General features: G+C 40.1%; 1 protein-coding gene across 1 annotated transcript in view; it reads right to left on the bottom strand.

Moving 5' to 3' along the window:
• Positions 1-858: 858 nt before the first annotated feature.
• Positions 859-12,370, bottom strand: part of LOC136051480 (ankyrin repeat domain-containing protein 26-like) — a 38,349-nt gene continuing 26,837 nt past the window's right edge. Inside the window, 8 exon segments of the mRNA XM_065740920.1 lie at positions 859-1,095; positions 1,737-2,018; positions 5,068-5,161; positions 5,355-5,530; positions 6,349-6,501; positions 8,176-9,132; positions 9,724-9,870; positions 10,957-11,140. Coding sequence (XP_065596992.1) covers positions 859-1,095; positions 1,737-2,018; positions 5,068-5,161; positions 5,355-5,530; positions 6,349-6,501; positions 8,176-9,132; positions 9,724-9,870; positions 10,957-11,140 — 2,230 coding nt within the window.

The following is a 12,370-nucleotide window of genomic DNA, read 5'->3' on the forward strand; positions in this document are numbered from 1 at the left end:
GTACCTCAGAAACCAACAGGGAAGCGCAGAGTGCTATTTTTTAGTACATTCATCGGTTCATAGGTTCATAAGGTTGGAAAGGACCTACAAGATCATCTAGTGCAACCATCCTCCTATCACTATCCCTACCCAACTACTAAATCAAATCCCTTAGCACCTCATCTAAACGCTTCTTGAACAGCGCTAGGGATGGTGCCTCAACCACCTCCCTAGGCAGGCCATTCCTGTGCCTGACCACTCTTTCAGAAAAAAAATGTTTCCTCAGGTCTAATCTAAATCTTCCCCGGCGCAACTTGTGGCCATTCCCTCTCGTCCTGTCATTATTTATCAGGGAGAAGAGGCCCACCCCCTCCTCACCACAACCTCCCTTCAGGAAGTGGTAGAGTGCAATAAGGTCTCCTCTGAGCCTCCTCTTCTCCAGACTAAACAATCCCAGCTCCCTCAGCCGCTCCTCATAAGACTTGTGCTCCAGACCCCTCACCAGTTTTGTTGCCCTTCTCTGAACACGCTCCAGGGCCTCAATGTCTTTCTTGTAGTGAAGGGCCCAAAACTGAACACAGTACTCGAGGTGCGGCTGTACCAGAGCTGAGTACAGAGGGATGATCACGTCCCTGCTCCTGCTGGCTACACTATTTCTAATACAGGCCAGGATGCTGTTGGCCTTCTGGGCCACCTGGGCACACTGCCGGCTCACGTTAAGCCGAGCAACAACCAACACCCCCAGGTCCTTTTCCTCTCTACATTCTTCAAGCCATTCTGCCCCGAGCCTATAGCATCGCATGGGTTTATTGTGGCCAAAGTGCAGGACCCGGCACTTGGTCTTATTGAGAACTTATACTCAAAATGCAATAAAGATGTTTATTTCAGCTTATTTCCTAGGCATTTTCTAGCTTTCATTTCTTCCAGGTACCTTTCTTTGTATCTTCCTGCTTCTGCCTTTGTGGATTCTTGTTGAAAAACATTGTCTTGTTGAGTGTTCTTTATTCTGTCCAACTCATATTCGAGACTTTCAATTCTGTGCTTTAGTTGGTTTGTCAGTGAGGCATGATGACTGGCTCTAATTTGTTCTAAACGGTCCTGGGAGGCTGCCTGGGCCTGAAGCAGATAACACAATTTCAAGCACTGCAGAGAAAAAGTGAACTATCTTTCCCCCCCAGGGCACAGTTTTGCACAGCTGAGGCAACTGTACCTACTCACTACCATCAGGAATCAAGGCAGAACCCCAGAACCAACACATTACATAACTGTTTTCATCTAAATAGAGATCTGCTCTTAGCAATATTACTTAGCCTTCTTTTAGAAGCTGCTCTGATATCTCTGTAGGACGGGGCACACAAAAAGGATTCTACAAAGAAATGATGAGAATTGCCCTCCCCACTCTTCCTGCCCCATGGTAACTTCAGTGACTCATTCCCTGAGCATTTTATCCTGTACAGTGACCTGTATCTATAGCCAAACCATCTCTAGGTTGCAATATTCCCGTGCTGATGAGCAGCAATATCAAGATCACCAGTCTGCAATACCCTTTAAGAACTGCAAAACAGACGTCTGTCACAGGAATGCTATTATGTTGGAAACCTACAGGCACACTGCACACACAAAAGCACGTTCACCCAACAATTTTTCATTCTCCTGTGCAGGAAAGACACACATACAGCACTAAGCATCAAATAAAAACATGAAAAATATATATATGCATAATAAAAATGGCAGACAGACTCAAGAAATTCATTTACCTGCAAAAAAACATTGACTTCTTGTAGTTTTTGTCTGACTTCTTGTGCGGCTCGTTCATCTATCTCTTTCTTATACTGTTCTATTTGGATGAGATTCACCTTATTAGTCTCCAAATGATGTCTGAGTTTTGCCACTTCTTCCTTAAGCTGGCGTTTGTTCTTCTCCAGTTTTTCATGGCTCTCATGCAGAGTATGCAGCGCTTCTTTCAAATCCTGGTTTTGTGCTTCCAGATGGATGCATATTTTAGACTCTAACTCCAGCTTCTGAGAAAGTTCAGTAACCTACAGACAGTAATAAAATGAACTCAGAGGGGTGTAAAATTATTCTTTAAAAATTCTTAAAGGGGAGTACCATCAGGACTGGAACTGTCATCTGCTGACTCAGTATCAAAGCCAAAGGAAAGTCAAGCTCATCTTTTAAAGGAAGAACAGCTTTTAAACTGTTGCCAATAGGATTCCTCGAGTTCCAGCCTTCCTCAGCTCTTCTGCAGCAAGTATTCCAAATTCTGCACCAAATTCCAAATACAAATACCAAACTAGCAGAATTTAACTTGTGGGAATAGGCTGAAAGGTGCTAGGGCTGCTCTTCTGCTCAATGGAAATCAAACTCAACCCAGATATCAGAAAGAATGTCCGTTGTGCTTCAGGGAAGCGCTTCAGTACAGAGCTAAGTGGGCACGGGAAACAAGTGCTCCTCCTGCCATTGCTCTTGAAAGCTTTGTAAACAGAGCTTCAGAAAGCAGCTTCCACAGCAGTGGTAAAGGAGGTTACTTCCTCTCTAGGTCAAATCCGCTGTCTGGTTGCTAGAATACGTTAGGAAATATGAGAAGTTCCAGAAGTTTCCAAGGTCAACTGTGAAGCCAATTTCCCCTCCTCCCCCAGAAATATAACTTTTCTGTACCTCCTGAAAAGCATATTACAAGTTTCCAGAAATTAACACAACTCAAACAAGCAAACAAACAAACAAAAAAACAAAACAAAGAAACAACCAGAACTTGCCTTTGTTCTTAATCTGTCAACTTCATTCACCATTTCAGAATACCTTTGCTTCATTTGTTCTTGGAAATTACGTCCCTTTGCCTCCCGCTCCTTAGATACTTATGGACAGGGATGAGATCCCCTCTGACTCTTTTCAAGGCTGAACAGACCCAGGTCTCTCAGCCTCTCCTCATAAGGGAGGTGTTCCGTGCACTTTATCATCTTTGTAGCCCTCCACTGGACCCTTTTGAGGTGATCCCTGTCTTTTTGTACCAAGGAGCCCAGAACTGGACACAGTACTGCAGGTGAGGCCTCACCAGGGCAGAGTAGAGTGGGAGGATCACCTCCCTTGACCTGCTGGCCACACTCTTTAATGCACCCCAGGATCTCATTGGCCTTCATCGCCACCAGAGCATACTGCTGGCTCATGGGGAGCCTCAGCACAGGCCAGTACATGTTGCAAGTGCAGACAGCACATATCTGTCCCTCTGCCAAGTTCAGCACAACACTGGGGCACATGATTCTTGTGAACATTTAATCAGTTCAGATGCCACACAAACAGGCTGATACCTGTGGATACTAACAGATGCCCCCACTGAAGCAAATGCCCTCCTCTTAATGGGTTTCATCCCAGAAAGCTGGAAAAAGATGTAGAAGAACAGCTTCTGCAGTCCCTCTGCTAATAGGTCAGCTCACATAGGTAGCCACAGCCCAGGAGAACACCTCGCAGTCTAGAGCATTCATGGATTTTCCAACGACCAGCAGGCTCTTGTGGAAGAGTCAGCTCTTCTGAAATTCATCAGTGTCTCCTCTGTCACGACCTCCACATCTTGTGTGTGGCTGTTTACTAATTCTGGTTTTGTTCCTCGTGGTGTTTTCTCAGACAAACCAGAGGAGAGGTGGCAACTAGTTTAGTACTTTGCACTCGCACCTTATTTATTCTGCAAGGGTTTTAAGCTCCTGCTGTTCTGAAAACTTGCAGCAGTTCCTCCAAAAGCTGCACTGAAAATAAGGGGTTTTAACCCTGCCCAGAAATCAAGGGGTCAGACAACAACCAGAAGGAAACCAAATAAAGAACTGAGGAACTGCAGCCTTGCTCCGTGTGCTCTACTGGTATCAAACCACACCATCTTCCTGACAGGACAACTCTAGCATTTACAGAGATGTACCCTGTTGGCTTCTATTCAATTCCTTCACGATTCCCAAATCACAAAAGTACTCAGGGCCTGAGTGGCAGGGATACAAAAAGCTGAGTATGTGAGAACTCAAGAAAATAGCAGCATAAGTCTGGGTATTGGCTAGGTGTTAGAGATCATCTGTTTTTGAAAAAATTGTTTAAAAAAACATATAAAATTGTTAGCAATTATCACCTCTGCCATTTGGCTTCTGGAAGAAAACTATGAAGAATACAAAGAAACTTCAAATACAGAATCATAGTATTGCTCAGGTTGGAAAAGACCTTCAAGATCATCAAGTCCAACCACAACCTAACCATACTACTCTAACTCTTAACAATGAACACGCAAAAGAGCTTCTCTCATCCACCATACATTTGAAAACAATGCTGTCTTAACCAAGGGGGAAAGAGCAGGCACACGTGTCTTCTTGAGTCAGTAGCACAAAGTTCAACTTCCACACATAGTTATTTTCAGAACCACTTCCACATTAATTGACAACCACGGGTATAACAAGGCCTACAGTTCACTGCTTAGAATACATAAATAATTTGCTTTATATAAACCACAGGTGACATCACCTTATTTATGCTAATATCAATCACCTTATTTATGCTGCTGCCACTGAACAGGGGGAAATTCCAAACCTTTCACCAAGTTCAGAAAATAATTCCACAGGGATTTCTCTCTACTGCTTCATGAAAACAAATACACATCAAGCAGCCAATGGAAAAGCAATTCCACACAGCAAAATCCTTGTCCCAGCTTGATGATGTCAGTCAGGCCTCGAGCATGAAGCTCTTGGAACCAACACACATGTGAAATTTCCCTAAAGAAACCTGCAGAATTCCTTTCAAGATGCACATTCCAATACGTGTCTGTCATGTAATGTCATGAATGGTATAAAGAATAAAATATTTAAACCAGCAAATTAATGTCAAAACCTCAGCGTTCAGTAGACTTGATATATTATTACAGGAAAACTCTTAAAACCAGAAAGCTGGGGAATGGACCAGCAGGATTTTCAGAGTACCCTACAGTCAGCAGAGCTCAGGTGACTCACCTCCTCTGCACTGTCCAGGAAAATCATATAACTTTCCCATGAAAAATATCCAGCTAGGCTCAGAGGCTCCCCACCACCCCCTAAAAAAAAAAAAGCAACTTTATGACTGGCTTACTGAGGCTGAGGCGTGCAGATCCTTCTGAAGAGCTTCAATTCTATTGGTTTGTTGTTTGGTTGTGGCTTCCAGTCTGGCATTTTCAATTTCAAGTCTTAAAGAGAAATAGAGATCATATTAGAGAGATCCATAATAGCACAAATTGTGAAAGAACAATGTGAAAGAATGCAATCTAAAGCAAGAGCTTCCTTCAAAAGCACGTATTACCACGGCAATGCAACAAGGCAATCCTGATGTTTTCAGACTCCCAGAAAGCAAAACCTTGCTTCGCTAGGTTATTTTCTTACCTCTGCACATGTTCTTCCAGTTGCTTTATAGTAATATTAGTTCCAGAATTTGCTAACAGAAGGTCTTGCAGTTTCTGGGAAGAAGCTGATATTTCTCTTTCCTGATAGTCTAAGACAGCCTTCAAGTCATGAACACAATGCTCAGATTGAATACGCTGTTCTTCGGACTCCTGTAACTGTAAAGTAACACTGAGAATCTGCAGCAGCCAGGTTAGTTTCTCTACAGAGAACTCAGAGGGTGCTGCAGAATTTGAATATTGCACATACCTACATACACCCCCTACCCAAAGTACTGTAATCATTTACAAGTCAGTCAAACTTTCATTTCTCTTAGCAAACAATCAACAACAGATGGTTGTAGAGATATTTCATCATCTGTTACACTGGCCTCTACCATCCATCCAAAGGATCTTCTGTGACACCGTTATGAGCACTGACACTGTCAATCCTGTCTTCTCAGTGACATGTGACACTCTGTAGCTACTTGCCTGCTATTCCGTAGAAAATATTAATTTCTAAGGACCTGCTTACAGTGTTTACAACCAACCTTATAAGATACAGAGCAATAATTTGTAAATTTAGAGCAGCTGTGTGAGATGTTGCTTGAAATAGTGGGAACATCCCACCCACAAACAAATTGTTAAGTTGTGTTTGACACCAGGAGGGGGGAGCAAGTAGGGAGAAGAAAGAACACTGCTGCAATACCCTGCAGCCTGAAGAAGAGCTTCAGCTTTGGGGCTGAAGAATGTCCCCTACTTGCAAAAGAAAATAGTTGGGGTTTTTTTTCATGATTCCAGTAACTCTTTTCTTGCACTACAAAGGAAGGAGGCCAGCTGGCAAAGATTACAATGGCTTCATGAATTATGACGGGGTATCACTGCTAACCTCTTAACCTCTCTGCTACTCACATTCAGAACATAATTTTTCTCTTCTACACCAGAAACAAAGAAAAACACCCTCGGATTTATAGGTATGAGTTACAGTTTATCTGTACCTTGTTTTTCACCCTGTCCAATTCCTTTTGCAAGCGCAAATTGTCTTCCTCAAGATCACTGCGGCACCGTGTAGTAACTTCAAGTGATGCTTCTGACATAGACTGCTTCTTAAGAGCTTCAGCAAGCTCCTGCTGCAGCTGTCTGACCGTACACTGAAGAAACAGAAGAACAGGAGGAAATGCATGACATATCACTTTACTTCTTTAAACTGTTTAGATTATATAATTCAGTCTTCAGAGTGAGTTGAAAGGTAAGAAATTTTGTCTCCACCAGCAGGCATTTGCACACAGTAACCTTTATCACACAAGCACACTGCCATCATGTATTTTTTTCCCCTAAGAAAACACAAAGAACTCTGCTGCAATGTTTGACTGCAGATGTAACTCCAATGATCAAAGGTGTGACCTTATATTAGACCATTCATTGAGCTTTTCTTTCACTATGCAGGCATAATTAAATCCACATGTGTTCCTGAATCTCCTCTGAAGCTTTAAGAAGATGCTGAATCACATCCTCTTAGAGCCTTCTTACTGAGTTCACTGTGGATTAATACATTCTTTATCTAGGATCTTCAAAAAGAGGGAGGATGAATATAAAGCAATTCACAAGTTAAGACAACTGACAACTCTCTAAGAGTTATTTCCCTATGTTACCTTTAAAAATAAACAAAAATAAGGCGTCTATCTGACAGAAGAGTAATTTCAGCTCACTACTCAAATCATTGGGGGACACAAACTTTATTATCAAGGTATCTAAAAACTGAATGTGATCATTTCCTTTTCTCTAGAAAGGAAAGAAAGATTAACCAAAATGGTTAAGTCAACTTCTTAATCATTACCCTACCTGGAATCGAGAATACTTTACTTCTAAGAACATTCATAACGTATTCTCCCATTACCTACAGCTGTATAACTGCTCACAATCACAGAATTGCAGGCATTGGAAGGGACTTCAAGAGATCATCTGAGTCCAACCCCTTTGCTGAAGAAGGTACAAGGAATTCCTTGCTCCTACCATCCCTGTTATGTTCCAGTCTTTCTCATTTTCTGTAATCTACATGCAGATATGGGAGCAATACTTGTTCCTTGCACATTCAAGACACCAAGAATGCTAGTAATCTGCATGGCAGCACATTTCATATTCATGCGCTCTATCAATTTTTGGGAGGAGATTTACTTAGTTCCTAATAAGTCTTTCTTCTGTCTGGCTAAACAGATTTTTGCAGAATCATAAAGAATGAACACATTTACATAAGTCTACCCATCAGAAAATACGTAAGACTTCAATCAGTGTCTGAAATCAACTTCTTGGAGGATTGGCACATGCCTCAGAACTCCTAAAACACACACATAAATTAATAACTGCATAACACTAACACTTCAATTTTCTATCATCTTAAGAAGAAGTGGTTTTTTCTTCTCTTTCTTCTGCATGAACATACTATAAATCCATCCCTCATCACTTCACTTATCTGCATGTTCACCTCTCTACCCTTGAATATTGGATGGTTCTTCTAATACTATTTTTTTTTGTGTTGACAGTGCAATATGTGTAGAAAAGCAGCACTCTACAGGGGACTAAGGAGAAAGGATGAAAAAATTCTGAAGGATCATCTTCTTGACCAAGCCCTGTATTTCTCTAATTTCTGCTCAGATCTGAGCAGTGACCATTTACCAAAGTCTTCCTTAACTCCAAGAGAAAAACAATGAACCAGAACAAAACTACAAAATTCAGTCCTATGCATATAACATACCTGATGCGTTTTAGAAATACAAAGTCATTTTATGAACGGAAGCATTTTAATTTATTCTAGTTGTATAGCTTACCTCTCTTTCTACTTTGTCAGTCTCGTGTTTAAAGACTTGTTCCCTTAAATCAGTACACTCGGTATTTAATTCCTTGTTTCTCTCTTCCACGAGGTAAACTTGCTTTTCAGTATCAGCCCTGAGTTTGTTGAAAGTATCATTAAATCTGTCCTGGACATCGTTCACAGCCTTTTCTTTCATAATCCCCTTGTTCTGCAAATCTTCCAGCTGCTGATGGAGTAAAATATTTTCACTTTGGAACTGAGCCAATCGCTCCTGCATAGATTCCTGCTTTATCATAAATTTGCTGACTTGATCTTTCTCAAGTTGCCAAGCATGATGACTTTCCTTTGCCTGCCACTGGGCTTGATTTAATTCTTTTTGTGTCAATTCTAGAAGCAGTGTTTCTTCTTGAAGTGTCTGTTTCAAACGGTGAAGCTCATTTTCTAGGCTACTAGCTTTGCTTTCCATTTTACTCAGCTGCTGAGTCAAGCCCTTGGTGGCTTCTCGCATATCACAGAGCTCATGATGGAGCTTGTCTTGTAAACGAAGCCACTCTTCACGTTCTCTCTGAAATGTTCGTTCGACATCACTTTTCAATGACTGATGACGTTCAAGATCCTGGACAGCAGCGTTCAAGCGAGAACGGAATGATTCAATCTCTATTGCCAGTCTGTCTTTGATTTCTTTTGTCTGTTCAAGCTTGGAAGTTAGCACTGCAGATTCTGTTCTGAGGAAATTCAGCTGACCGCTGTACTGAAGTACTGTCTGTGTTAAGGCTTCCTCATTCAGTTTAAGTTCCTTCTTAAGATCTTCATTTTTTTCTTTCATAGTCTCATTGTCCACTACATATTTTCCTTCATCCTCCTGGTGCCTTAGTTTTACTTGATCAAACTCTAGTCTTAGCATAGCAATCTCTTCCTGCAGTAACTGATTTTTGTACAACAGATCCTTTTCTCTTTCACTAGTGTCAGATTCCTGAGTGATAAAGGACATGAATAAATAGTCACTTGTGGTTTAACCTGGCAGGCAGCCAGGCACCACACAGTCATTTGCTCACTCCTCACCGCTAAGTGGGATGAGGGAGAGATCTGGAAACAAAATTGAACTCATGGGTTGAGATAAAAATAATGGATACAGGCAAATGATGAAAAAAAATGGAAACAAAAATGTGGTGGTAGTATAATAATCATTTCAAAACCCAAGCAATGGGATCACAAACAGCCTCAACCAAGTTCTTTCCTAGTTAATCCCAAAATATCTGTGTGTTTCACAACTAAAAACCTTAAAAATGATGGTAACAACTACACAATGAAGAACAGCAGATAGCTTAAGAAACTGGGTAAACAGCATCTTATTTTCCAGTGGCTTCCTACTTCCACATGCAATTCAGGTATATATGGGATTGATGCTGCTATCCAGAGTTTTTTAAAGAAAGCAGTAACAAAACCAGGTCATAGTGATAAACTGTAGATAATCCACCAACAGGCACAAAGAGTTATTTTTCTTATGACTTTAGAATGAGCACAGTGAAATATAATCACATGCATTAGAAATGGAACTGCTTACCTCTGAATTTTTTTCCATAGTCTTCCTTGACTGTACTTCCAGATCCTTCTGCCTCTGCAGGTGGCTGTTCAAAATTCCTTCTTGTAGGGCTCTAGCACTCTTTTCCTGAGTGAGCTGCATCTGTATTTCATCACGCTCTTCTTCAGTCTACAGCAATATAATGAAACTTGTGAATCCTGAGCAAAATCACAATTAGCAATACCTTCCTGTTTCATTCTTTGCATTCTTACGTTCTATTAATTCTAATAAGAGCTGTTTATCATAAAATCATAGAACGGCCTGAACATCAATCTTCCATGTTTGCAAATAAACATGTTTAAGCACTGCATGTTAACTGGTTAAGCACTGGAATAGGCTCCTCCGGGAGGTGGTTGAGTCACCATCCCGGAATGTGTTTAAAACCCATCTGGATGTGGTGCTCAGGGACATGATTTAGCAGTGGGTTGTTAGAGTTAGGGTAGTATGGTTTGGTTGCTGTTGGACTTGATGATCTTGGAGGTCTTTTCCAACCTGTTGCAAAAAATTAGCGCTCTAAAGTTTTATACTTAACGAATCACACTCTGTAACAAAAGAAAAAGGTAAAACTACCTTTCTTGGAAATGTACAGAGTTTAAGCAGAAACCCAAGTTATCTTTCTAACATACTATATATACACACTGAAAATAGAGATGTACACTTATATGCTTACAGGCAAAGATCTGCCTGTAAGAACAGCATAAAGCCAACAAGTAACATTTCCAAAAGCACACTAATTCCATTAACTATATGCTACTGCAAGGGCTTAAGCCTACATCTGTAAATCAGTGCTAACATTTAGAAATGCTTCAGAACATGTCATTATATTTTCAGTTTACCAAAAGCTAGCAATACTGCTGTACAAATTGAGCTGTACGAGATTTACGAAGACTACTAATGAGGTGAGACCCAGAAGAGGACTGGCCAACTGAACAAACAGACCAGGAGGCAAACTAATGCAAACCACACTGCCATTACATTCAGGCAAACTGAAAGAGGTGATGCTAACCATTTATTGCTCCTGCCAGAACAGTGTGGCCACTGAAGATCCCTAAGGACCATTTTCATGTGCTCTTACTATGTTTGTAATATGTCCTCAAAATGTACCAAGATAATTACCTAATGCCTGTTGCACAAACAAGGTACATTTTCAGTGGACATCCCAGAATACAGTATCAATTAGTATCAAGAAACAGAAAAACTGAATGTTTAATATACCTGCTTCAAGAGTTTTCTCAGCGATATTAACTCTGTTTCTAAATTCCTTGCATGCAATTCAAGTTGTTGTTTCTTCTCTGTCTCTCTATAATACTGATCTTCTTTCTTCCTCAGTTGTTCTTTCATTGTTTCATTTTGCATTTCAGCTTTAAGCCTCCTTTCCTCTTCTTGTTTCAAAGAAAATCTGGGATTTGAAAGAGAATATTTGAGGAATTAAAGCACTGACAAAAAAGTAAATATGCCACATTATGAGCTCGCAGAAACAAACTGTAAAAATGCCACATCTTTTCAAATGCAATATTTTTGCTGTAATTTTAAACTTTTAAAATCCAATTTCAACCCATTAGTGGTGGAAGACATCTTGTACGTGAGCTGTACAAGACTGACAAATAAGCCATTAAGTGACGTATAAAATTCATCATGTATTTTCCAGTTTATGTAGGCAGATATGAAGAATGTACACTTCTAAAATTTTTAAAAAAAACCCCAAAACTTCACATTACAGGTGCACACTTCATTCAAAATAAGCTCACTGTCTCACCAGATCAAAATACCATAAACTTTTAATATCAAAATAAACTGTTCTTGATGTAGTGAACATCATCTACATAGTGAGAACTCATGGAGACTGCAAGTAGTGCTAACAAAAGAGCACATCACTTAACCTAAGACAGATCCAAAAACTTTTAAGCAAGCCTCCTCTAAGACTACAACAACTGTTCACCACGTGTAGAGTAACCTTTTTATTTTTATTCTGAAAGAGTAAGGACAGTATTCCAAAAACAGATTTAGAAATGTTAAGCTCAGAATGATTGAAAAGCACAGTTCTAAAAGTCATTGGATCTACATGTAGGAGGAATATCAGCAACTTGATTTTCAATCTGATAAAAAAAGCCTTGGAGAATGTGAGGCTTTATTTTTTTTAATAACTGAAACCATCAGCAGTTTGATTGGCTAAAACTGTTCACTGATGTGGTTAAAACTGTTCACTGCGTGTCCACAGTAAGTAAACAAGAAAGTATGTTCGTATTTGGTAGTTATTTTGAATATTTTTCCAATATCTTTGTCAACAAATAAGAAAGCAACTATGAACATAAAGAGGTGCCCCAAAAAATCCGCTTTACTAAGTCTGGAAAATGAATCTGCTTCATTAGTAGTGACCACTAATAAATAGCTCAAAAGACTGGCTGTAACATTAGGATTTAAATGGCTTATAATTATTGCTTTAATTTCTCAAAAAGTACAGCTTTTACAAATGTGTAGCTAATAGTTTTGAGATTTCATATAGAAAAAAAATTAATTCCTTGCAATTTATAGATGTTTGGGAATTTTGAAAAACATTCAGAATCAAATCCAGGCCAAATTAGGAACTGCTCTGTCTTACTCATAATCCCCTTCCAGACACTGGGAGACT

Source organism: Cyrtonyx montezumae, unplaced genomic scaffold (genome assembly GCF_038088225.1).
Source record: "Cyrtonyx montezumae isolate F1298 unplaced genomic scaffold, pur_monq_1.0 scaffold_3, whole genome shotgun sequence".
NCBI classification, from domain to species: Eukaryota; Metazoa; Chordata; class Aves; order Galliformes; family Odontophoridae; genus Cyrtonyx; species Cyrtonyx montezumae.